Source organism: Drosophila gunungcola (genome assembly GCF_025200985.1).
Source record: "Drosophila gunungcola strain Sukarami chromosome 3L unlocalized genomic scaffold, Dgunungcola_SK_2 000003F, whole genome shotgun sequence".
Classification (NCBI taxonomy): Eukaryota; Metazoa; Arthropoda; class Insecta; order Diptera; family Drosophilidae; genus Drosophila; species Drosophila gunungcola.
The window spans coordinates 4,232,119-4,257,670 of record NW_026453179.1 but is presented as its reverse complement, the minus strand read 5'-3'; the positions used below and the strand labels follow the sequence as shown (position 1 = coordinate 4,257,670).

General features: G+C 40.9%; 6 protein-coding genes across 6 annotated transcripts; 3 read left to right on the top strand and 3 right to left on the bottom strand.

The window, feature by feature from the left end:
* Window positions 1–115: 115 nt before the first annotated feature.
* On the bottom strand, window positions 116–4,721 carry LOC128258483 (E3 ubiquitin-protein ligase SHPRH). The gene is given in 11 exon segments (XM_052990115.1): window positions 116–488; window positions 540–700; window positions 758–989; window positions 1,047–1,162; window positions 1,225–1,610; window positions 1,672–1,846; window positions 1,917–2,472; window positions 2,532–3,247; window positions 3,310–4,182; window positions 4,184–4,470; window positions 4,536–4,721. Coding segments are annotated over 11 exon segments (3,819 nt in total). The 5' UTR covers window positions 4,687–4,721; the 3' UTR covers window positions 116–322.
* Window positions 4,722–5,154: 433 nt separating this feature from the next.
* On the top strand, window positions 5,155–11,523 carry LOC128258198 (serine/threonine-protein phosphatase 6 regulatory subunit 3). Its single transcript, XM_052989697.1, has 11 exons — window positions 5,155–5,312; window positions 5,517–5,676; window positions 5,742–5,941; window positions 6,007–6,331; window positions 6,395–6,708; window positions 6,772–6,910; window positions 6,966–7,084; window positions 7,148–7,715; window positions 7,770–7,834; window positions 7,894–8,958; window positions 9,168–11,523. The coding sequence occupies exons 2-11, from the start codon at window positions 5,617–5,619 to the stop codon at window positions 9,292–9,294; spliced, it is 2,982 nt and encodes a 993-aa protein (XP_052845657.1). The 5' UTR covers window positions 5,155–5,312; window positions 5,517–5,616; the 3' UTR covers window positions 9,295–11,523.
* Window positions 11,524–14,017: 2,494 nt separating this feature from the next.
* Window positions 14,018–17,007, bottom strand: LOC128258375 (zinc finger protein 574). Its single transcript, XM_052989961.1, has 3 exons — window positions 15,826–17,007; window positions 14,528–15,414; window positions 14,018–14,026 (listed from the first exon to the last, which is right to left on the bottom strand). The coding sequence occupies exons 1-3, from the start codon at window positions 16,355–16,357 to the stop codon at window positions 14,018–14,020; spliced, it is 1,428 nt and encodes a 475-aa protein (XP_052845921.1). The 5' UTR covers window positions 16,358–17,007.
* Window positions 17,008–17,910: 903 nt separating this feature from the next.
* On the bottom strand, window positions 17,911–19,497 carry LOC128258552 (pupal cuticle protein 20). The gene is made up of 2 exons (XM_052990215.1): window positions 18,997–19,497; window positions 17,911–18,422 (listed from the first exon to the last, which is right to left on the bottom strand). The coding sequence occupies exons 1-2, from the start codon at window positions 19,423–19,425 to the stop codon at window positions 18,093–18,095; spliced, it is 759 nt and encodes a 252-aa protein (XP_052846175.1). The 5' UTR covers window positions 19,426–19,497; the 3' UTR covers window positions 17,911–18,092.
* A 2,302-nt stretch (window positions 19,498–21,799) lies between these two features.
* LOC128258555 (endocuticle structural protein SgAbd-6) lies at window positions 21,800–22,435 on the top strand. Its single transcript, XM_052990217.1, has 3 exons — window positions 21,800–21,944; window positions 22,001–22,092; window positions 22,152–22,435. The coding sequence occupies exons 1-3, from the start codon at window positions 21,936–21,938 to the stop codon at window positions 22,378–22,380; spliced, it is 330 nt and encodes a 109-aa protein (XP_052846177.1). The 5' UTR covers window positions 21,800–21,935; the 3' UTR covers window positions 22,381–22,435.
* A 728-nt stretch (window positions 22,436–23,163) lies between these two features.
* On the top strand, window positions 23,164–24,195 carry LOC128258553 (uncharacterized). Its single transcript, XM_052990216.1, has 2 exons — window positions 23,164–23,508; window positions 23,937–24,195. Exons 1-2 carry the CDS (start codon window positions 23,273–23,275, stop codon window positions 24,112–24,114), a joined length of 414 nt encoding a protein of 137 aa, XP_052846176.1. The 5' UTR covers window positions 23,164–23,272; the 3' UTR covers window positions 24,115–24,195.
* The last annotated feature ends 1,357 nt before the right edge of the window (window positions 24,196–25,552 follow it).

Here is a 25,552-nt window from a genome sequence, read left to right as displayed (position 1 = left end):
AGAGGTTACGAGTCTTATTGAAATAATAATACTTTCAAAAAAAAACTAAATGGTTAAGTTTTTATAATGGATATAAATTTTCACTTTTTCTGACTAACTGCTAAATTTGCATGATATTAAGGTACAAAACACTGAGTTTCTCGATCACTTTTTCAGCAGAAAACATCTGTGGCAGTTTTAAAGTTATGGAATTGGCTGATTTGTAAACTTATGAGTATTCTTTGTATGTTAAAAAAAACATGTTCTTAATCTTAATGCGATACTACAGATAATTAAGTGTCACTGGTATGTGTTACCTTTTGCAAAGGTACAAAATGAAATTCTACTCTTTCTCCTTGAGTATAAATAGCTTCTTGAGGCTGTCGAGCGTCATGTTCTCCAGATCCCAATGAGTTGACAGAGTCTTCGAGTCATCAGCTGAAGTTATGAGCGACAGAATATTCTCCTCTATTGTTCCATTAACAATGAAACGATGCACCTTCGTAGGTCTAAAAATGTCTAATGAAAGCCACCGCAAATATTTTTAATAGCTAACTTACTTCAACTGTCCAAATCTATGAATTCGGCCAATGGCCTGGCGTTCGTCACCGGGATTAAGGATTGGCTCCACCAGGAAAACATGTGTGGCTTCTATCAGGTTTAAGCCCTTGGAGCCTTTAGAAAGGGGCATCAGTAGGCATGTTATATTTCGAGTGGGACTCTAAAGGCGATTTGAAGGTTAGCATCCGTGAGTGACAATTTAAATCAAGAATCAAACCTTGAAATCTTCAAAATCCGAGTTGCTGCACTTGTTGCGAAATTGGATTCCGTTAAGATTTAAGGCTTTAGCAATTTGAATGAGTATCGCCTGCCATTGTGAGAATATTAAGATCTTTTCCTCTTCATTTTCGGCCTTGATCTTCAGCACGAGTTCCACAATATTTGCAATTTTTGTGGAGAAGTCTCCAATTATGGACTTGTGTGCCCCGGGACGTACCGAGTAGTACAACCTTGAAGGGAGGCTTATCTATTGAATGTGCTTGGAAAAGCAAAAGGCAAAAGCTTACTGTGGCGAATCCTGGCGACAAAGTGGACACTTGGTGACTCCATCTCGGGCATTCTTTTTCCTCATGCTATCCAGGCAGTGCTGGCACACAAAATGCCCACATACCATCATCACATACTAAAACGAAAAAGGCTTTTATATCAATATCAATATCAATATGTTAAGTCGCTGACTCTTACCCTCACATCATCCTGCGTCTGGCAGATAGGACAGGGCTTGTCAGTGACATCCTCTTTCAGATGCTTCAGGTACTTCAGCCGACCGCACAGACGTGTGAAATTTAACTGGGACTCTTGCAAATTGTACTGATTAAGATGCAGTTGACTGGTCAGTTGACACGGCAGTATGCGGTAGTTAGACTGCTCCTCGGGATCGTTGGTAAGCAGGATGCGCATCTTGCACATCTCCAGTTCGTCAAAAGACTTGACAATGTACTCCACCTCGATCCAATATTTAATTTGAAACTTAACTAGATCCTGTAGACAGGTCAGCAGGTCCAGTTTGTTCTCGCACTCTGCCTGCCATTCACCAAACGCCGGCTTGGAACGTAGGAAGGAAAATATAGCTGGGTGAGAACAAAAAAAATTGTTAAAAATTCATAAATAAAACGAAATTTATTAAGTTACCTCGAATGAGACTTATCTCCATACTGGGGTTTTCGAGGCCCCCAGTCATCGCAGCATCTTCGTCCAGCTTTTTAGCAAACAGAAGACACTCAAACTTATTCAAGGCATCGCGGGTTTTGCACAAGCGACAATGGCGCTGCTTCTTGGGTTTTTCCGGCTTATCCTTATTTTCGTCCTGTTGGAATATATATAAAACCAGTGGTGTTGAAAAGATTATTTATTTAAGAATCGCCACCCAAACTCACCAAAATATCAGCCAAATGACAATCAGTAACGCTTCCTATAAAGTTAATTATCTCCTGCGAGAGGACTTCGCCCGTTTTGACAGCCTCACAAGCTTCGCTCATAACTCCCTTGAGGTATTCAAACTCAGTAAGCAAATTGTCTTTTAACTTTTGAAGCTTTTCATGCCATAGATCAATAAAATAAATAATTCCGGCCATAGATGTGACATTATCGAGCTTTTCCACAGAGATGTTTTGACGAAAAAAGTCATCTCGGACCTTGTTCCACATAGCATCGTGCAGAGAAGTTTTGTGATTCACCACTGTGGCTAGCAAATCCACAGTGCTGCCCTCGAAGTGTTTCTCCAGGTTGGAAACTTCTTGGAGTTTCTCCTCGTAACAACTGAGAGCGGCTTGAAGCACGGCTGTATTGTCCTCCAAATACTTCCACTCCAGTCGCTTCATTTGCGCTTGGTAGTTCTGGCATTCCTGGTCGGATAACTTGTCTTGAACGCCAGCTAGCTCATTGGCTTGGAGAAGGTTATAAATAGCGTGAATCTGAAGCACACTGTCCACACTGAGAAATTGAAATGAAAAATATTAGTTAAATGAAATTAGGTTTAAGGCAGAACCTACGATATGTTCTTCTCATAATAGTCTGCAGCCAGCTTCAACAGAAGCTTGTAATACTTGATGGCCTGAGGGAAATCCTCCTTTAAAAAGTGAATAGAAGCCAGTCCGTTGTAGGAGGAAGCCCAACTTCGCAGCTCTGTCTTGCACTCATTCTCATTGTTGGACTTAAGACGCATCAGCAGATCCTGCGGATTTAGGTAGTCGGTGCTGGACACATTGCTATTGAGCACCACGGGTACGGAGCACGTTTGGCGGATGCGGAGAAAAGGCTTCAGGATGATACGCAGCAGCTGCGGCGAGATGGACGCCAGGCAGGAGCTGTTGTCTGCGTTGTGGCGCGTGTGCTTGGCCACTGCAGCAAGAAATTGTTCGTGACACTTCAGGTGCTCCTCCCGATAGTAGAGCGACTCCACGTTGCTCAGCTCGAGGCGATGCACCACCTCAGTTTGCGGTGGAATCCCCAATTCGTGCTCCACCTTGGACTTGCAGGTACGCCACAGACTGTGCTCTAGCAGTTCCAATAGCGGTTCGGCCTTGTAGTTCAGCTGAAAGGCCTTTTCCACGGTTTGCCATGCATCCGGTGGCCTACAAACATCTGACCGGCCCACAAACTCCAGCAGCGGCGGCAAGTCATCAATTGTGCCAGTGACAGCCCAGCGGTTGATGGCCGGCAACATCCTTACCATCTCCGCAGCCGCCGAAGTGTTGCTTTCGACCATCTAAGTAAATCAATTTCAATTTATTATGTGAGTGATCCGTGGATTGAATTATTATTCAGTACCTGTGCCTCGTCCAGGCAAACGCGCCACCAGTTGACCATTAAGAGTGGACAGTCCGGTCGCATGTACAACCTTTGGTGGCGCATCTGACGGTCGGACTTATAGTCCGTCGTGTGGTATATCTCGTTACGCAGTATCACATAGTCGGTGAGCACAACATCGTACTTGGCCAGCTCGAGGGGACTGATCCAGGAGCAGGAGTGCAAGCCGCGATAGAGGAGCACTTTCAGACCCGGCCTAATGTGCTTCTGCATCTCCTGGTACCACTGCAACTTGATGGCGTTTGGCGAGACTATGATGGTGGCTCCGGTATCCACCAGCCTGTCGCCGGATTTGGCCAACTCGGACCAGCAGCTTGGGCACAGATGGTTTGCGTCATCCTCGGCTTGCTTGGAAAACATGTGCATACAGTTTTTGTGCTGCCAGCGGCGGCACTTGTTGCACTGCACCCTGGCGCCGCGTTTTTGAGTGCAGATGCAGAAAACCTCCTGTTCTTGGCGCATCCGCTTCAGCGGCACGTTGTCGGCGATCTCCTCCAGGCGTTGGTGCCAGAAGTCGTTCCTGAAGGACTCCTGCGGCCTGGGATTCATTAGCAGCATGGCCAGGAACTCTACGGTCTTGCCCAGACCCATCTCGTCAGCCAAGATTCCGCCGGGCGGGAGTGAGATCTTGGGCAGCTCCTCCTCAAAGGGGAAAAACTGCAGGCAGTAATTGTGCTTAAAGACGCGACTCCTGCCATCTACGGCATGTAGCGCTGTATATTGGACTGGAAGTTCCGTGAGCTGCTGCTCCCGTCCCAACATCCAGGAAACTGTGCGCTCCTGGTACTTCCGAAGCTGCGATTGAAATCTTTCGGGAACTGTTTGGCTGCAGTCCCTCATCCAGAACATTCGTTTGGCGATGCCTTTCGTAGAGGGCATCGTACAGCTTGGTAGTGACATAGGTCTTCAGAGGCCGCTGGTGCTCCTGCTCCTGCTTGGTCACCTCGAACTCCATGCTGGTGTTGAAGTCACTGAATATCAGGGGTAGCAATTTAGCAGCAACTTGCATTTCGATGACCCGGGCTCGAACGTGAGTCGGTTCGTGGCAGACCACCAAGGTCCAGGTGCCCCTGTCCTGACGGATTGCCCTGAACTTGAGCTTCCTCGTCCGAGCATTTTGGCCTATAATAATAAATCATTGGCATTAACTACAATTGACCAATCCTGGATTCATTCAATCTACGCACAACTTTCGATACAAATCAGAATCTCGTCCGCGTTTTCAGCGAGAAAATCTTTGAACAGCCATCGCCTCTTGCCGTAGCGGAACTCCGATGGATCTTCCGGACATTCTGGAGCTACTTCATCCGCAATTTCACACAAAACTAGCTCATCCATCCTATTTCCGCTACCATTTAGAAATAACAAAAAGAGATGACCGCCAATACGATAACAGCGAGTTGATACCGTGTTATCACTGATCAATTCAAGTCAGAGTTACGGGCTGTTCTCACTGAATCCGCAGATCCGTTATTTTCTGTTGGCTGTTTAAATCTTGGGTGTTGCCCAAACGAATGAACCCCACACAATTTTTAAATTCGATCTTTACCTTTGTTAGTTAACAAAGTATATTTTTTCTCGATCAGATATAAATTGCTCAAAATCGATCTAACAAAATTCAAAGTGGTTGTCATGGTCGTTTAGTTTTGGTACATTTTTAATTTTTATAAATGCCTTCTCGTTTCACTCCTAGAATACAATTCATCAATTATTAAACGAAAAAACAAGAATAAAGTGTCTCGTTTTCGAAGCAGTTGCGTGTGAACGTGGTAAAAGGCCGATTGGTAAGCGATTGTTCAAAGACATGGTCTATCGACCGCAGCTATCGCACTGGGTTACTATACGCTATAATCGAATATTGTCCACCTCTACGAAGCAGTGAAGAAAATTATAGCGTGGTTTTTTCGGTAGAAAAACAATTAAAAGTGCAACAAACAGTGAGAAAAACACAGTCCAACCAACTCGTAAGTGAGGCCCGCACCACCCCCCACCCAACGAAAAGCCAACCGACCGGCGAACAGTCCTTTTCCGGCTCGCATTCGTAGTGTATATGTGGGACCTGCTTGGCATAATTACAAAAATTTACGCATTACTTTGTGCGAGTCGAGACTCTAAAGTGTTTTAATCGAGCGATTCCGCCTTTCAAAATCTCCACTCCCGTCCCGCAGAGCCGTGCATGCCCAGTCAGCAGCGATCCGCGAATCCAGCGAAGAGATTTCTTGATTCCCCCAGCCTGAAAGTGTCACCGCCAAGACGTACGTGCGAAAAATGTTTTGGGACAAGGGTTATGCGCCCTCCGCGAATATAGAGGCGCTGCTGGAGAAGGAGGTAGGTTATGCCACCCGACCATCTGGCTAAATCTCACAACCCACTCTTGTCTTCGCCGCCCCTAGAACTCAACGCTGGAGGAGTTCCTGGACGAGGAGGACATACTGCAGGAGTGCAAGACGCAAAAGAAGAACCTGGTCAACTACTTTACACGTCCCGAGGTCATTAGGCGCCTGGTGGAGCTTATCACGACCGAGCCCTCTGAAGATGTGCCCATGTCGCAGCGATTCCGCTACGCCAACATGTCCTGTGAGATACTTACACTGTAAGTTGGGCACGCAGAATCCCTCACATCATTCTATATTCTTGTAAACTACTCTCCGTTTTTAGCGGCCTGCCGTCCCTGGATGAGAAGCTACTGACCGACGCGGAGACGCTACAGCTTCTGTATTCATATCTGGAAAAGGAACCACCGTTAAATCCATTGCTATCGTCGTTTTTTAGCAAAACGTTTAGCATGCTCTTTACCAAAAAGCCTGAACAAGATTGGTTTTTGTATCAACACATGTGCCTACAACTCCTGGAGTATATTAAATCGCAGAAGACCTTTTTGGATTTCATTTGTAAACACTTTGACACACCGGTCATACCTGATCTAATAATGCAGATGATGAAGGACATCGAGGGTGGTCAACTCAAGCGGAACCTTTTCGAAGTGAGTTCTTTTGAAATGCCTCCATGAAATTAATAGCTAAAGTGTCCTACTCTATTTTTACAGTGGCTAACTGAAGATAAAATTGTGGAGAGACTGATTGAAATATTGCGTAATCCTCAAGAAACCGACAAGCATGCAAATGTTGCCGACTTTTTCTGTGATCTTATTAACCAAGGGCGCTTGATGCGCCAGACGGAGCAGGAGAACGATTCGTTTGAGCCGGCCTTCGATGGCTCCAACCCCATACTGAAGACGATTGAATCTGCGGACACTATTGAAGCCTTGTTAAATGTGATTCTGGAACCAAACGCTCAGGAGAGCGCCATCTTATCAGGAATATCGGTTGTACTTACCCTCATCAAGCCAATTACCTTCACGTAAGTTGTGCTGGCTGTATTTTTGTCACCTCGACCAAATGGGATTGCATTATTTTCTGGCAGAGATGAGCCCAACTCGGATCGCCAGCGGTTGCTGCAAAAGCGCGAGCGCGAATTCCACCAGGAAGTGCAGGAGACTGTGATCACTGTGATGGCGCCACGCCTCCAGGAATTTGTTCACGTACTGAAGAACCCGCCTGCGGTTAGTTTGGCATTGCAAGTCATAAAAAACCAGTTGTTTATCGCCTGTTTTGTAGAAACCCACACTGGAAACAACGGCGGCGGTGTTGACGCCCCCCTTTGGCAAGACCCGTCTACAAGTGTGCCGCGTATTTACCGCCCTGTTGGAGACCAAGCATGAAACCATTCAACAGGCGTAAGTTGCTTTTTAGTATGAGACTTTAAACTGACTATTACAATCATAATATTTCCTCTTCAGAATCTGCGCGACTGAGTATTTCAGCCTGCTGCTCGAGTTCTTCAAGCAGTACTGCTGGAACAACTTCCTGCACACCGAAATGGAAAAGGCCCTTCACGTGGTCTTTTACAACGAGCTGTCCAACAACAACACGGCGTCCACAGAGGTCACGGACTTCTTTACCGCCGACTGCCTCATCAATGCCTTCCTGAAAGTGGAAACCGAAGAGTCTGAGGTGGAGATGAAGAACGCACTTAACGATGCAAAGCGGGCGGAGGGAGGCAACGAGGAGGAAGGTGGCGACATCGAAATCGAAGTGGCAGCTGCGCAGGAAGCGGCTGCCCAGGCGCAGAATGAGCAACAGCCAGCGGCCGAAGAAAGGCAGGAGGAGCAGACTGCCCAGGAAGAAGTCACCGCAGAAGCAACTCCTTCAGAAGGAGATGAACCTAAAGCCCAGGAAAATCATGTGGAGAACAGTGAGGTAGATGGTGACTCTCCAACAGGTCAGCAGGAAACGGAGCCAACGCTCAATGATCTCGACAAGACCAAGACCGTGCCCAGTGCCCCGCCCTCCGAAATGCAAACTCATGTAAGAGGCAGTTAAATCCCGTCCAGAATTAGTCATAAATCTCCTTATTTGCAGTTGATTGTAAACTGTCACTTGGTGTCCAAACTGGTCGATTTTTGGCAGCACAATGCGCAGGCGCAGTAAGTGGTTGAGTTTTGTGGAAATCAATCAGTAAATAAGCATATGTTTTCACTTATAGATCTGCTGAGAAGGGTCGCCGACTGGGCTATATGGGCCACCTTATCAAAATTCTGCGTCACATTACGAATTGTATATCAGAATCTGAACATATCTCTGACCTGATTACCACCAGCTTAAGAGACGAGGCCGAACTTAAGCTCTGGCAATCGCTGATCGATGCGGAAACCGGTGAATTCACGATGGCGGTCAAGCAGCAGACCAAGCTGCTGGCCGACTGCAATCCGCACGAGGAGAACGATTACAGTGTGGGCTCCAAAGATTATCTGGGCGAGACAAATGCGTGGGACATCGGAACTGTGTCGTACAGCAACATGGGATACAGTGACCTGGACAATACATTGCAGGACATTGTGTTTACCATGGACAACGATCAGAACTTGTTCCAGTTTGGTCGAAACATTGACGACGAGGATGATGATGATGATGAGCATGGAGATCATTCAGGAGGTGGCGATGGCCACGGACACGGCATGTTCACCAAAAACTCGATCACGTTGAACAACTTGGCGGACCCCTGGGACATGGACGTCCAGTTCTCCGACATTCCCAGCGTGTCTGCGCAGGTTAACACGGGCACCGCCAACTGGGGCACGGATTTTAATGCGGACAACTTTGCCGACTTCGATGCGCACTTCAGCACCTTTGGCAGTGATCTGGGTATGCCCACAACTGCTCCGCCAGGCATCGACGAGGCGGAGGACTCTCCCCCCGCCCCGCCATCTGCCACCGAAGTGCAGGCAGATGATGAGCGCACACCCGCTGAATTTGTTGAGCCCGTTGTGGCCAAGAGCATCCAGAATAACATAGCGCATAGCGACGATCAGCAGGCTGAGTACGACAATAATGCCAATGTGGAGAAGGCCATTAGCGAAAAGCTAGCGGAGTCGAGTGTTGTGGAGACCGCGTCGATTGTTACCCGACTGCAGTCTGTGTTGTTGGACGGCGAAGAAGACTACGAGGACGACGAGGGCATGTGGACCAAGCCCCTGGGTGGAGATCGTCCCACGGAGATAGAGCAGACCACGCCCATTTCGAATGGGCCAACCAGCAAAGTTCATGAATTGTAAGTTAACCCTTGTAGATTCACTTTGTGTGTATCCTGAATTGTAAATGTCTCACAGCACAGAGTACGTGATTTAAATTTTAATTAAAAAAATTAATTTATAATTACAGCAAATTGGTATTATTGTTACTTTTGCTAAAACATAAAAAAAAGAATTACTTAGTTGTTTTGTAATAGGCTTAAATTAAAACCATTGCCCTACTTTTCAGCAACCATGCCAATGATAACAGCAGCAGCAACGTGGATGGCCACCAAGTCAACATCACAGCGGAGCAACAGAAATTGGCAGCCGGCGCCAAGACGAACAATGTAGAAATTGCAACTACGACCACATAAATAAACTCTCACCACACCACACATCATCAAACCGCAATTGTATAGCATATAATGTGTCGACGACAAATTGTAAAAATGCCTTTGATTTGCTCTTTGGTCATTCTTATACATAATCATGCATACATATTTATATAAATATATACCACATACTACTACCATACGTACATATATAACAGGCTGCATAGTACAACAAACGATTTGTGTATTAGCAAAAGGCCGAAGCCCGCCCAAAACCAAAATGAAAATTATCAAAAAAACGAAAAAAAATGTTCAAAGTGAAAAGTATGTTGTTGATTCCTTCTGCTCCTCGCTCGTATTGCCAATTATTTTAACTATTACTCTTCCTTCATGTTTCCTAATTAAGAGAACTGTATTTTGTTTGTAATTTGTATTAGTCTGTCGTTTTAGTACGCTTTTACTTTCAATACTCTCAATGTGTTAGGCAACCTATGAGCATTACTTAAAGTACCAAAATTCACGCAACGTCTTAGAATGCTTAGTTTTTATTTGTATTGTATTTGTTTTAGATCGATCAGACGAAGAATATTTACCAATTCATATGATATATATATATATTTACACACACATTTGGGTGCTGTCCAAAAATGTCGTCATCCCATTTTCCCCTATTGTCGTCCTCCTTTTGTAAGGAATTCCCTCCAATTAGGGATGACGTAATGTTCGGACAACCCCACCCTTACACACTTGTATTGTTAAATTGGAGACTTGTATTTATTATATGTATGTATTTTGAAAGCAAAAGCAATGCCAAAATACCGACACGTTCAACACCACATACCGACATGCTGCAAGCACAAAAGTAATATATCGGTATATAATATACTTATGTCTTTTGCCATTATTACCTTGTTTGTATACAAATCGGTTTAACCAAAAAAATTTCGTTGTCAAAAGTACAAAACACTGATAGCAAACATAAAAGAATATGAAAAAAAATCAAAAACAGCATTTGTCACCACATGAATGATTTACACCCCCGATTTACACACCACCACCTATGACTATATACGATTAACAGAACCAAATGAAACAAGAAATTCAAAAGAAGACTTTCCAAGAAGACATTTTAAATTTACATTTATATTTTTTGTGTATTGTTTTATTTACTTTGTTCAAGTTGTCGCTGAAAAATGTTTGTGTTTTAAACGTGCAGAGAACCACGAACAAAACGCTGAAAAACATTGAGAAGAAGTATAACAAATATGCCATCTTTTGCTTCCAAATAATTATGTTTAAAATATGATTAAAAATAAAACAGAAACTACTTTAAAAGTGAAATCGATGTTTGTTTTACACAAGACAACTTGCTCACCAAAAACAAAAAAAAAAACAAAAACAAACAAAAATGTAGACACATAGAGTATATTCTAAGATAATCAAGAGAGAAAAGCGGGCAGCATATCAGGCAAAGACGTGTGAATAATGAAAACTAAATAACCAAAACCCTCCCTTATGCAGATAATCCTTGTTTGCTGTTTCATTGACGAAACTTATTAATAGGACACGATTTTGCACAAATTTAAACTGGCTTTTTTTATTATTTTGCATTCTGTAGCAGCACAAAATACTAACGAACAACCAAGAACATTGATTTAACAAAAACTGCATAAATAAGAAATTTAAAAAAATATTGAAATGTTTAAACTATCTCTGATGAAAAACTGTGATAATTAAATGAAGTTGCAGGGTATTTGATAAAGCAAACTTAATTTAAACAAATTGTAAAACATCAACTAATGGCCTCAACCATTTGGAACATACAAGACACAGCCAACACGAGACACTCTAAACAAGTTAATTATACGATTCTTTAGCATCACAATCAGCATGACACCTCGACAACCAAACAGCAATAACTACTGCAATGAAATCTAATTGAAGGAGTTTTAATGTGTAGTCTGTAACCGTGCGAAAGTATCGCTAAGTTCGAGCTAGTAGGGATAGTACAAGATCGCAGCTCTTAGTTCTCTAGCTTCTCACAAACTAAGCTCTAAACTAAAGTAAAACTTAAATACTCATATCAAGCCAATTGTAAACCTTGTACTGTACATACAATTGTCCCCAGTATTGTCTTCCCCTCTAGTTATGTGTTTTCGTTTCTACCAACTAACTTAGTATCCAAAATCCAACGATTAGCGACGATTATCGAGTCCTTCCCTTGTGCATATGCCTTACTAAAAAATAAAAAAAAAAAAAATAAAAAAAAAACGACTCTCACACCCATAGAAAACCACGTAGAGAGGTAGAGAGTGTACTATCCGTAATTCTAGAGTTAGTTTCACCTACATACTGTGTGTCTTTTAAATGTTAAGCAGCTGCAGCAAGCTTAATATATATACGAATACTAATAAAAACCAAAACGGAATCGTAATTATAATATCTAAAAATGATGTAGACAAAGTCTTGTGGGCAGCTTTAAGCATTTTGTTTGTCTAATTATATGATCTTGAATAAGAATACCAAACGTCCAAAGTTTTTTGCAAACAAGAACTAAGAACAATTGTGAACAAAAAAGTCTTCAGAAATGTTTTGATCACCTCGATGTGAAAGAGAAACAGAGTTATAAACACATAAGTATATGCATGCCTATATACAGAGATACATTAAATTACCGATTGATTGATTGATTGATCCGCATCTCGATAGAATGGAACTCTAGAATATTTTGTGACATGCATTAGGTGTTAAGTGAGGTTGTAATTTTCGTGGCGCAATTAATTGACATAAAACCAAAACGGGATTAATGATCGAAATGAAAATGCTATTTTTTAAGAATCGTAACGTACATTATTTTGTCTGTGTGTGTTCAGCAATTCAGTATTTCAAATAAGCCAAGTCAATGAATACCCCTAAAACAATGCTACAATGGTTTCCAATTGCAAACCACAAGAAAGGGATATAGAAATGAAGAATTCAGTATAATCAATCGAAGGTCTAATTCTCTAACTCTTTAATAAAGAACCAGCGGGAACAACAACGAGGAAGAAGCAACTGTAATACAACAAAGAATAAGAAATTAATAACTTAGACTTCATACAGTAAATATATATTTGAATATAGAAAAACCTAAAATTTGAAAAATGGAAAACTTACAAAAAAAAATCAAATTGTTAACATAATGGATATTTTGTTAAATGCGAAACTTTGAACGAATTACTAACCATATTAGCAAATAGTTAATGAAAACCGAACCCAAGTGTGCTTCATGTATGAATTTATGTTAGATATTTACAACAACAATACGCGTATACATATTCCTAACTAAACCAAGCAAAAGAAAAGCCACATACAGAATTTGAATATTACTCTTAACGATTAACAACTATTGGTGTCTATGCATATACACATAATTATTAACAAACTATACTATATATTAACTTCGTATATTTAAGCCGAGTACAGACTTTTGAAAACATGCGAAACGTATCGTCAAATATCTGAAACAGACATATTTGTCACACTTGCTACAGAGCATATATATAAAAATACTTTAAGTGCTCAAAGTGATAGCTGCACACTAGGGTGGACCTTAATTTTTAACAATTAGGAATGCAGGGTATGCCCTCTAAATGAATTGAAAATATATAGTTTTAATGCCTGCAGATGGTTTCAATGTGGATCACTCATGCACCGTGTTGTAAGAAGACTCTTAAGCGGGCATACATGTCGTATGAGTAATTTTTGTGAAAACGTTAGAGCCACTTTGCTATGCCTTAAAACTTAAGTAATTTTTAATTACAGTTTCAATTTCAGTAGTTTAATCATCGTTAGCCAAATATAAATCTGAATAATTGAGACTTTTTGTGACAGAAATAATGTACAAATACATTTTTACACATTTTTTAAGGTAATTAAACTACACACTACATTTATTTATGAAAACCATTCAAGTGAGCTTTAAAACGGTTAAAATGGTTACATTTTTGTACTCTTCAAACTTAGTTCTGGCTAAATATTTTGATAATAATAGAGAGTTACGTTTCCTAAGTTTAGCTGGTCCACCCTACTGCACCCACAAAAACATACACGTACAGAAAAACACCCACACACATACTCGCCGCTTTGCTTGCCACATTGTTTTTTGGTCGAAACTCCGAGGGAATACTTTAAAGCGAAATACTAACCCCAAAGGGACACTCTGGAATCGCGATTTCTTGAGTAAGTGCCTTAAACTAACAGAGAGAGATAGTAGTGGAGAGTGGGAGGAAGATGAAGAGTGGGAGGGTTTGGAGGACTTCACCTCCAGATCCAAAAGTAAATCGAGTGTTTTTGGTACATTTGTTTAGGGAAAAGGAGAGACAGACCTTTGTTCAAAACTCTACTAAGTGTTAGCCCCCGGCAAACCAACTAAATGTAGTTCCAGAAATAAAGAAAACAGAATAGTTAACTCTATGCTCCGATCTATACTACTTTATAAGTAACACGTACCGAATACCTTTACCGTCGCATTTCTACACTGGCATATACATAGAAGTAATTGTACGATTAACTATGATTTAAATCATGAATTTGTGAGTGTTTTCGGCCCGTCTACGTTTTGCTCAACGCGCACACACACCCACAAATACACTGAGATTAGCCCGCTTTACCCAAGTTAAAGACAGTTTGTGATTGTTTTGCATGTACCCTAAACTTAAGCGAGTTTACACGAATATGGATTAAGCTGCAGAAAGCGGAAGCGTAAACGGTACGAGTAATAGCATTAATTGTCCTACAATAAGATTTGTGCATTATACGATTGAAATTCACTTTGAATTCGTATTGAAATTTATCAATAAAGCGATACTATTTGATTCTTAATACCGTCTTTTAACTAACAGTTTTCCTGCCTTGTAGTTTTGCATTCAATAAACATTTTTACTTAATTTCCAGTGTATTTTTGTTTGTGCAATGGTACAATCTTAAGTTAAGTATGCAACCTTAAAAATGATTGAATATACCTATAGCAGAAATTAGCACGTTAAAAACATTTTTTTTTGTTTCTGTAAACTCTTTTTGTGTTTAATAACAAATTACTATATTTATAATTAATAGTTATACTTGGATATATTTGTAACATCTGTTTTAAATGAGTTTTAGAAAACAGATGGTTTTGAATATATTCTCCATCATAACAAATTTATACATTTTGAAGCCATATAATTTTTGTTATTATGTTTTTTATTATTCGCAATATTTTAATAAATATTTTAAAATTATATTTCTCTATCACAGCGGTTTCCCACAAAGCGTACCACACAGATTTTCCCCGGAACTCAGCTGGATTTGAAGTGGTCACCGTCTCCATGGCCAATGTGGTAGTGCTGGTGGTGCTGGATTGGGAGTGAGAATGGGAATGTGATCCTCGGTGCCGCGTTTCCATATGTCGCTGCAAATCCCTGCGACGTGGTAGGGATTTGTGGCACAAATGGCACTGGAACCGCGCTTCCGTTTCCCCCTCAATGTCCACATCGCTGCCGGTACCGCCGGTTGCACTTTCCGCTCCTCCCGTGGAACCGCTGGGATGCGTCTGCAGGTGCAACCGGACGTGCTTGTTGAGATTGCTCGGATCGCCAAACGGTCGCAGGCAGAACTTGCATTTCAACGGCTTGAATCCGGTGTGGGTGCGTATGTGGATCTTGAGGCCGTATTTCCGGGAGTACACCTTGCCGCAGTAGATGCACAGGTGACCCTGCTTGGAGGCACCCATGTTACTGACTATGGCTTCGATCTGTGCAGCCGCGTTCATCGGATGGGCGGCCAAAGGAGCGGTAGCCATCGAAATGGAGGGCAGATAGGACAGCGTTCCCGAAGTACTTGTCGTCGTTGTCATGGGCAGACTCTGGGTAAGTGCTGCAATCGGGCGGAAGGCGGAGAAGCGCGGTGGCATGTGGGGCGGTGGCGAGTGGGTGGGCGAGGCCGAGGAGGTGGATGAGGTCGCCGGAATGGGCGAGTGCTGGGTGGCTGTTTGACTTCTCGACGCCGCCTTCAGAGCGTAGTGCAGTCGCATCCACAGGATGTCCATGGCACTGCGGCCACAGCCCAGAGCCAAATGGATCTTCAGCGGATGCGGCGTCTCGAAGGTCAGATGGCACGAGTGACAGGTGTACCGGCTGTTTCCTGGAAAAATCAGAAAAATATATTGCTGTTAGGCGAATCTCTTATTTATTGGTAAAGAGTTATTTTATTATTTATTTTTTTATAAAAAAATATATATATTGTATTTATAAAATACTAGATTTACACCAAGAGAAAAACGGCAAACATTAAAATGGTTTGGTTTAAAAAGGTTTGTTTTTCTTAAATATCAACTTAACATATTTAATTGGTTTATTCAATACGAAAATTGTAGATTTCAATTTTCTTTCCTTTTATATCAAAATTTTTCATACTTAAAAATTTAACCTTTGATCTATAAAACAAACCTAGGGGCTGAATCAGTACCGAAAATATTTATTTCAAGGTAAAAATGTTTGGATTTGCCAAGGTATTTTGTTAAATCATTTTAGTTATAAGCCTTTCGATGCTTACCTTGAATATTCAAGGGCGTCAGGAATGGAATTCCCATGAGGAGAACCAGCTCCTCGCCGAACCAGACCACGATCTCGTCGTCCCTGGCCACATCCCTCACCAGGCGCACTCGCACCGCCTGACCGCCGTGCAGCTCGAAGATGGCGTTGAAGCTGTAGACATCCTCGGAGAGTTTGATCTGGCGCAGCTGGGCGGCAGACACGATCAGCTCGCCATTGGACAACTGGCAGTGCGATCGTCCGCCATCCGTGGGCGTGGCCGTGGAGCTCAGCAGAGCCGAAGTGGGAATGGCGATCGAACAAGTATCCTTGGGTGTGTATTGCGTGGTGTAAACACCTGGTCGCGAATTGCTTCTCATCCTCTTCGCTGGACTGGCCGCACTCGTGGTGGCAGTCAATGTGGTCTCCGTCGGTGAGGTGCTCGTCATGGTGCTCGGTGAGATGCTGGTGCTGGGCAGCAGCTGCTCGATCCGAAATATCAGGCTGGCTGAGCGCTTCTGCTCCAGACTATCCAGTTGAGCTGTCGTGTGCATCGTGCGCGTTCGAATTCGATTCTGCGTTCCAATTGGATGTCGGCCGGCGTTTAAATACTACGCCGCATTCGCATCCGCATCCGCATCCTGCTCCCTTATTTTTGGATTTTTTTTGGATTTGCCACGGCCTTGCAGTGTCACAATGGCACGGCTGGCGGCAAGTGCAAGAATTCCCAGCCCAGAATCCAGTCCGGCACCGGCTATGGCCTCGACATAGCTACGCACTTTGCCGGCTCAACCCCCCGGCTCATTTGGCATCCCTTTTCGAGGTCCTGGTGCGTCCTGGTGGTTGCTCGGCAAGTGCAACATCATGTCCTCGCAATCACCAGAGCACTAAGCCAAGCTAAGCAGCCTGTAGCAAGTGTGCGTATTCCTGTGCCAAAAATCAACTCCACCTCCATTTCCGCCGCTGAGTCCTTTATATTTTGGCTTTTGGGCTGCGCACAAGGAAAATGTTTTTAATTGAAATTAAACGATCGTTTGTTGTTACTTCCACCCGTGTTGTTGTTGTAATGCCACCATGTACAAATCGCATTCGCCATCGTCAATGTCATCCGGCCCATGGTCCCTCCCTCTATATGATGCCTTTCTTCCACTATGATGCTAATGCCATAATATATTGGCGTGTATCGTTTCACTATTTGCGGTTTGGGGTGGGTCGTGATTTCTGCGCTCATCGGTCGGTGGTGTGGTTTTCGGGAAGGCACGGGCCCAATAAAGGGTGTTAGTTGAGATAAGGAGTAGTAAATGGTTTTATTTAAATTTGTCAGATTTTTATATCTCTAAATAATATTAAAGTAAAAAATAAACGTTACAAAATTTAAAAAAAGGAAACCAAAGCATCACATTTAAACTTTTGAAAAAGAGAAAAATCGCCTTTTTGTAATAAATTTTTTACAATTTTTTAAGAACCCCATTCCCCAAGCTTTACTACATTATGAAGATTGTGCCATTTTTCCTTTATTTTAGTAAAAATTAATAAAATTAAAGTAAAAGCCATTGTTTTCCGGAAAAAGATTTTTTCTAAGTAATTCAAAAAATTTTAAATGTGGTTACAAAATATATAAACAAAGATTATTCTCATACATTTATTTTAAATAAAGCTAAGTGATGTTAATTTTTGGCATATAAATTCAATTTAAATTCATATATGTTTAGTTATTGAATTACAAGCGCCCCTGTGTTGTATTCACCTAACCCTCATCGAAATCAGCTTCGCTCCTGCTGGCTGACAAATATGCTACGAGGCTAATGTTTTCATTATTGCGACACAATCGCTTGCTAAAGGACACCCCTCGTCGAGCGATCAACAGGACAAAGTTGAGCGAGCGATTGGCAAGCAGGGAAAAAACATGTGTTGCCAGTCACACAGCCGCCGCTCCTGCTCAAGGGTTGCAATGGTGGCCAAACAGGACACACCAAACCCAAATCCAGCCAGGAGCAAGGTGTACCAGGCCCAGGACCAATTCCGGCTTGGTGTTTGCTAGTCCTCAATAAGTAGGCCGCCAAGGGGTTTTCATTTAAAGCATTTTAATCAGCAATTGCAAGCGGTTAAGCATAGAGATTAATAAAAATATTTGCTAATTTTGAAGAAGATGTTTAAAGTTCTCGTTAAATTCTTCATTAAATGAATGTTACCCTTTTCCTTTTTAATCTAACTGATACAATAATTATTTGTTGAGATCAATTTCTTCAAAGTATTTTTACGGTGTAAAGATAATATGTTAATTATCATTTACTTTCGGCGGTAGGAATAGCCACCTCCACCGCCTTCATCGTTGCCTCCAGTCTCGTTGTCATCGCATCCTTGGCAGCCTCCTCCGGCCGCCAACTTGTCCAGCGCCTCCTGAATCTCGACGGGAATGGGTGGCGGGGTGGGCAGGTGATCGCCCTGCGGCTGGAATCCGTTCTCATCCGCAGTATAGGTCAGCGAGATTTCCTGTCCCTCGGGACTGGTGTACGAAAAGGAGCCCTCAGCCGTCTGCGCCTCCGCTCCCTTCACCCCCGGATTCTTCAAGTAGCCCATTTCCTCGGCCTTTATTCCATTTCCGGTCTCGTATTCGTACTAAATTCGGTGTTAAATAATTACAATAAATAAAATAAACAAATAAATAATTACAACAAGAAAGGAAGTTATAGCTTCGCCATGCCGACATTAATATACCCTTGCAGCTATTGCAAAATATGTTAATATGTTTTGAATGGCAGCTGTAATGAATTCCTGAATAATAAATCATTTCTATACATCAAAGTACATTTAAATCAACTGAAAAACAGCGATGTTATAATTTTTGTCATAGATCTTTCCGATTTGGGTTCCGATGTGATTTTAATAAACTTAAAAGTGTAAATATAAATTACCATTATTAAAAAACATCGAAGTTATTTTATTTTTTTTTTTTTTTGGAAATTTGATCATGATCAAGAATATATATACTATTTAGGCAGTAATATATATCAAGCAGTCCAAACTTGTACATTTAAAAAAAATTTTTGAACGGAAATCTTCGCAAGCCCAAATATATTTATATATATATTTATTTATTTAATTATTTTTTTTAATTTTTGAGTTTATGACTAATAGTGGAAGGTTTTTGTCGTGATAAATGATTTTCTAGTTCAAAGTTCCAATGACTTACCTTATAAGAACCATCTGTATTCACCTTGGACTCCAGTTTGATAATGGGTATAACTTCTCCACCGCCTGACGGACCACCGCCCCCTCCACCTCCTCCACTACCTCCACCTCCTCCACCTCCATAGGATCCCCCATTGCCGTTGCCTGGTGGCAAGTATTCATTTCTGGGGGAAGGCTTTCCATTGCCATTTTTGGGTGGTGGTCCATAGCTGTTATTGGGCTTGGGTGGAGCAGGTGGTGGCTTTCCATTGCCATTCTTGGGGGGACCATAGCTATTGGTCGGCGGTGGAGGAGGACGAGGTCGTGGAGCTGGTGGCTTGGCAGGCAGATAAGTTGCCGGAGGAGGACGAGCATTTGGATAGCCCGGTGGTTGGCCCGAAACGTAGCCAAAAGCGATACAAATCAGAGCAAGCAAAATGGTCAGCCTCATCTCAAATTCAAACTGTGACTGGTGCTCAACGGCTCTCGGTTTTTATACGACCAGCCACAGGTGGTTTTGACCGCGACCCCTTGACCCCAGTGGAGCAGTCACGTGCCACGGCTTCCGATTGGAATTGAAAACACAACGAAATTGAAAACAGAACCAAGAAACTAGGCCACAGTAAGTGCAAGTGCAGAAATCCCCAGAGCCATCCGATTAGCTGAAAGACTGACAAAGCGCTAATAAATTGAGTGTGCAATCTCGATGCCTGAGCCCTCAGCCCTCAGCCAAAAGCCCTCACCCTTTCAGCTAATCGCTAAAAACAACAAAACTCGCCCGGCCACAAGCAAAAACTTTTAATTCAAAAGCAATTTTCAACAGGATCGGGCAACACCTGCATGACCAACCCAGCCCATCCCAAAAAACCGAGCTCAACCCCGCCCAATCCCTTGCCTAATGCACTTTGCCTGTTTCAAGGGGTGCTAAGACCCGGATTCGGGACTCGGATTCGGAATTCAGCATTCAGGACGCAGGACCATCGAGGACAACATCCGACTACAACGGCGGGGTTGTCGTCTTTAGTCAATCGTCTATTAACTTTTTGGCAGCCTGGGTACAGTGGTGCTAGTTTAGTTGAAAATATATTGAATTAAACTGGTGTAAGTATGTGGTATCTACAAAATGACATCAACTTTTTTTTTAGTTTACATACAATCTATTTCGTTTAACAAAACCCTTAAAACTGATTTTGAGAATCTTTTGTGAATCATTATATTTATTAATCATTCAATAGTTTATTCTAAAATATTTTTTAATTATTGCTTTTTAATTTCGCATGCTTTCTTAAAATTATTTTCGATTATCACGTATGCAAACTCTTATAAGCGATGTGATCTGGAGGTAATTTTATAATGTTTTCGTAATTTTTAGTTAAGTAAAATAATAATACTGATAAAATTAGTGATTAACTTTTTTGAGCTGGCTTGGGATAAAAAAAGAACGGACAGACTAATTCAAAATATATATACCAACTTAAAAAACCAACTAATAAAACTAATTACGTGTTATTGTATTAAAATATTATTTATTTTTTAGAAAGGTAATTATATCTAAAACTTCCTGGCACTTTCCACTGTGCGTCCTGTTGCGGCTGCTGTTGTGTGTGTTTATCATTTGGTAGCTCAGCTTGTGCCAGTCGTGGATGCCGCTAATAAAGAACCTTCCCCGTTTGAAGGACTTAGGAAAAGTCCGAGCTAATGGCAATGTCGTTTGCAGCTTGTCCTACTTGTAATGTGCTGGCGCACAGCTGACGCGCTCCCAGGATTCGGGATTCAGGATTCAGGAGTGGAGGTGGTGTGTGGACTTTGTGAACCTGTTCGGGCCGTCAGCTGTGGACCGCGGGCTGCAAGATTTGGCTCGGAACCAAGCAACCACCGGGGAGGACCTGGCTGCACCGGCTGCATAAACCAACAATTGTCGGTCCCCCGGTCCTTTGTCCTTGGTCCTTGATGCTCGGCTTTTGGTTTTCAGTTAGCCACGCACCGATGGCACATATTCCACGCCCGCATTTGCGTTCATAAAGCGAATTCTGACAGCGCGGAACGATCTGATTGCGATTTGGCGTTGTTTTTGCGAGGGTTGGCCGATTAAGTTCCTCGTATCGCTTAAATAAACATTTTCAGATGAGGTCCGTTGATAAATTGGCCACTGGCCCTCGCTGACAGCCTCCATATGAGATGACGCGCGGGAATCTGTGCAACTGTCGGCGCTATTAAATGAGTTCTATTGCGAATATTAAAATAATGTGTTTCCCAACCGATTTGGCCGATCTGACTTATCAGATGCTTTCAAAGAATGGAGGTATCAATAACAAATAGAGTGTTTAAATCAGTTTGCAGTGAAAAGAAATTTATTGAGGAGTGGTCCGAAATATATTATAACACAATGTTTACAAAACCACAATTGTTTTGTTTCGAAGCTTTTAAATTACCCGTTAAATTAAAAAATTCCCCAAAAATATACCTTAACTTACAGGAGTATTTTGGTTTTATTAGGATTTTCATAATAAAATTTAAATGTTAAACATATTTAATTGTTTATAAGAATATAATAATTTGTCAGAACACATTCATAACAAAAAATGATTAAATAAACTTAAAAAAAAAACAAACCGTATTAATATTTAAAATAAACCCCAATAAGAGCATTTAAATGTCATGTTACTTTTGACAATGAGTTTATTAATCGCCTTTCTTTTTGTGCTTCTCCGGCGGCTTAGAACAAAAGTTAGCCATAAACAATGACGTAATCCTATTCGGACTACGACTCACTGTTAAATAGCTGGCTGCGCAGATATTTGTTTTCATTATTCCAATCTCTTTGACTTATTTTGGCTGCTTGGCTCATCTCGCAGAACATCTTCAGTTAAACTCGGCCAACGAAGCGGACAAGAACGAAGCTCTACAGTTCTCAGCACTACAGAAATTTTATTTATACCTATTTAAAGACATAAAACCGCAATGAAAATGGTGGGTACAGCATTAAATGTCTTTTCCTTATTTAATTGTTCTTATTTTTGCTACAGATTTGCCAAATATTGTGTATAGCGGCGATGTCAGCTTTGGTTTCAACAGCGGCTTTGGAGAAAGGTGAACGAGAGGAGGCGCTCCATTTTGGGTAAAGTTACTTAAGTTCATGTGGCAGAATATGTATGAAATACCTATTTCGCCCAAAAGGTTCCAGACAGAAAATGGTCACCGGAGAAATGAGGCTATAACATACACAGTAAAACCGAAAACGGATAAAGAGCCCAACGAAGTGACAACACAAAAGCCTGTGGAATTTAAGGGTGGCTATAGCTTTATATCGGCCGATGGCTATGAGTACCAGGTCCTCTATAAGGCCAACAAGAACGGATTCCAGCCCTATGTGACCGCCCACAAAATCAAACCGGATAAAAGTTAGTCAAACAGTTTTCTTTGTATTGTGATAGATAATTAAAGAACCGCATAATGTATCAGTGTATTTAAGCGTGGCTCAAAAGCTCTTTATTCGATGGGTGCAGACTTGGCTAGAAAAAGCTCAGATGAGCTGGGCCAGCTCGTTAATCTTTAATCATTTCGAGATAGACAGCTTGCAACATCAACAGCATAATAATAGTCTACGATTTCTCTATAATTTGTTTTTGGGTGTTTGGACTTTTTTGAGGAGTTAAGTTAAGGTGTATAGAAATTTAACGAGATAAATTAAAGAAAATATAATGATTAGTGAGTTTTGTAAATTTTAATAGGTACATATTTATGTTTGAAAAATACTTGGTGACGCTTTTCTTGGGGTGAAATAATTTCGTTTCAGATCCCTGTTTTATAACATTACTAATTTTGATAATTAAGATAATTAGTTTGTTCCAAAATCGGAAAAAAAAAACGGTTAACATCTTTGATTGCGATTCTTAATAAGTTAGGTAAGAGTATACATTAGTCAACGCTAATCCAAATCAAACTTTCTTTCGTGGGTAAGGCCGATTAGTTTTCCAATTTGATGGCGTTTGTAATGTAATGCACATATTTGAGAGTTGCCATCGAATTGTGGCTCGACCCGTGGAACTCTTTTGCTTTCGTTATGCAAATCTCAATTCAGCGTCGGGGAATTGGGCAACCCGCTTCTTCGGGCGAAGCTTACTCAGCAGTTTGCAGTGCCCCTTTTTGTTTTGGACCAACAACTCATTATGGACCCACAGGTGTCTTATGCGAGTGGCCTCGAAGAAGACGCTTCATTAAGCTTCCAGCCGCCTTGGTTGCCAGTTGTGTTTTTCCCGACCCGTGTTTCTCCACAGGCCACCAACTAACGATCCACAATGAGTCTGTCTTCGTTAACAAGCAGCATCGGCCATGGCCAAAAGGAGGCTCGCAAGGGACTAAACATCAACAACAAGCTGGTGCAGGCCCTAATCCTGCTGGTGGCTTGTGTCCTTTTTGGTGCCAACTTGAACTACGCCTCTTTTCCACCGGGCACTGTGATCGACATCAAGCTGGGAGATGTTACACTGGAGCAGTTCAGCTATACTCCAACCCGGGACGGATACGAGTTCAAGTAGGTTTATTGATCAATATGATTTCAATATAAAAAAAGACTAAAAGATAAATTAAAATGGTCAAAAACTTGCCCCAATAAGAGCAGAAGCTGTTTAGTTTGCTGCTCAACAAAATTGTATTCTTTTAATTATTAATATAATGATTATAATATAGTGTTTATTTCTATCTAGTATAACTTAAATATTATCTTATTTACCAAAAAGGTTATATTAATGAATTTTAATATAGATCTCATTAACATTTTTATAAAAAGATATATATCTTTCCAAACTATCATATAAACTATGGTTTTAAGGCTGGACATTTAACATAAAAATCAACCAACAATAACTATAAATGCAGTTTAATTTCGTTCCCCAAGTTTTTGATTTCGATCATATTGATTTTCTATACCGAGTCACTAATTGCAATATTTCTTACTTTCAGCTACACCCTACCGGATGGAACTTTCCGGGACGAGGTCGGCAAAGTGCTGAGTGGAACTTCAGCAGCTCAGGATCTTGAGAATGCCAACAACCTGGCCAAAAATCACCGTCCATCTCGCGAAAAGGGTCTTAAGGTGCGCAAGCTGTCCGGAAAATCCCTCTCTTCCCTGGCGGGATAAATAATTTTAGAGATCATTCCTATAACAACCCATCACGAATTTATTACAACAGTTTTCCCACTGTTTTAGGCTAGTATATAAGCTGAGATGTTCAATTTGCAAGCACAAAAAAAAACAATCGATTCATAATAACCACCTCTTTGAAAACTTGTTTGTTGTGCAAGGGAACTTGAGTTGACAATATGCAATGGGATTATATAAAGGCATGGTGATTAACAAATTGTGAATTTTAATTTGAAAAATGTTTTATTTTTAACATTTTTACCAATATCGTAATTTTGCATTTTACTCTTCTCATGCATATTTTGCAACTTAACAAATTTTTCAACCATTTGATATCGATGCATATTAGCTTACACAAATATAATCAATTTTACATGCTATATAAAATAAATATAATTTACGTTTTTTTAATGCGACCTGGCTGGCGTTAAGCCAAAAGTTCTAAAAAGTTCTCTAAATGATATTCAGCTGGATAACCACCTTTCCTTGCTGGTCATCGATATTGACATTGGGTTTATCTGTATTAAAGTTGTAGTTACTTGTTAACTACTTTTTTCTTTACCCCCTGTAATATTTTTAGAAAAGTGAACTAATAGGTATTTAAATAAGAATTTTCTGTTACTTGATAAAATACTTATAGAAGCTGGGATATAATTTAAACAAACCTATTTTGTTTGTCTTTTGACCCTTTTTATATTAGTTTATGTTTAAAAATCTGTAGCGATTTTTTTATTTTTTGAAGCATACTCTTAGGATGCACGTATACCTAACTTTGATTTTTCCAATTCTTTGGTTTAAAAAATATCATTAAAATAATTCCTAAAAGTATGTAACGACTAACCCCAGGTTATCTGCTTTAGTCTTTTAATGTTATGCCTAAAAGCTTGTAGTCTCAATTCCTTTAGTTTAATTTACTGATTAAAATGGGTTTTAATATTCTGGTTTATTCTGCTTAACATGTATGAATAATAAAGGACAATGTGTTTCCAACAAAACATTTTTTAAAACTTGTTTGGTTTTAAGAAATTCCAATAAAATTTATGTCGTACACAAATTGTAATAAAGAAGTCTACAAAAATGTTGACAAGCAAATGAAACTTATTTTTATAATCATTACATTTACATTCCAATTGAACTGAAAATAAAGCCTTATCAAGAAAATTATCTTCCGCTTTAAAAAATTTTGATTGCTATATGTTTTGTTGAAATTATTCTACAATAGTTACTTGAAAACAGACTGCTGAGGTAAACAAACTTAAATTTGAATGGTTATTCACGGCAATCAATCTTTGCGTCAGTGGTTTTTTTTGCGAAGACTTAAAATACGTTGCATTCAGGCCACAGAAAAAAAAAAATATATATATATAGTCAAAGCCTGCAATAAAATTAAATTATACGCACGATTCTTAATGTCAGGTGTCAGCAGAAGTATTTC

What these genes read in the sequence shown, in the direction of transcription:
- LOC128258198 (XM_052989697.1), top strand. Translation starts at nt 5,617, where the DNA reads ATGTTTTGGGACAAGGGTTATGCGCCCTCCGCGAATATAGAGGCGCTG. An exon ending in CATGAAACCATTCAACAGGC is followed by an intron (nt 7,085 to 7,147) that starts GTAAGTTGCTTT and finishes TTTCCTCTTCAG; the next exon opens with AATCTGCGCGACTGAGTATT. An exon ending in CCTCCGAAATGCAAACTCAT is followed by an intron (nt 7,716 to 7,769) that starts GTAAGAGGCAGT and finishes CCTTATTTGCAG; the next exon opens with TTGATTGTAAACTGTCACTT.
- LOC128258375 (XM_052989961.1), bottom strand. Translation starts at nt 16,357, where the DNA reads ATGCACACGACAGCTCAACTGGATAGTCTGGAGCAGAAGCGCTCAGCC. An exon ending in GACGCCCTTGAATATTCAAG is followed by an intron (nt 15,415 to 15,825) that starts GTAAGCATCGAA and finishes TGATTTTTCCAG; the next exon opens with GAAACAGCCGGTACACCTGT.
- LOC128258552 (XM_052990215.1), bottom strand. Translation starts at nt 19,425, where the DNA reads ATGAGGCTGACCATTTTGCTTGCTCTGATTTGTATCGCTTTTGGCTAC. An exon ending in ATACAGATGGTTCTTATAAG is followed by an intron (nt 18,423 to 18,996) that starts GTAAGTCATTGG and finishes CACCGAATTTAG; the next exon opens with TACGAATACGAGACCGGAAA.
- LOC128258555 (XM_052990217.1), top strand. An exon ending in GAGGAGGCGCTCCATTTTGG is followed by an intron (nt 22,093 to 22,151) that starts GTAAAGTTACTT and finishes TTCGCCCAAAAG; the next exon opens with GTTCCAGACAGAAAATGGTC.
- LOC128258553 (XM_052990216.1), top strand. Translation starts at nt 23,273, where the DNA reads ATGAGTCTGTCTTCGTTAACAAGCAGCATCGGCCATGGCCAAAAGGAG. An exon ending in CGGGACGGATACGAGTTCAA is followed by an intron (nt 23,509 to 23,936) that starts GTAGGTTTATTG and finishes TCTTACTTTCAG; the next exon opens with CTACACCCTACCGGATGGAA.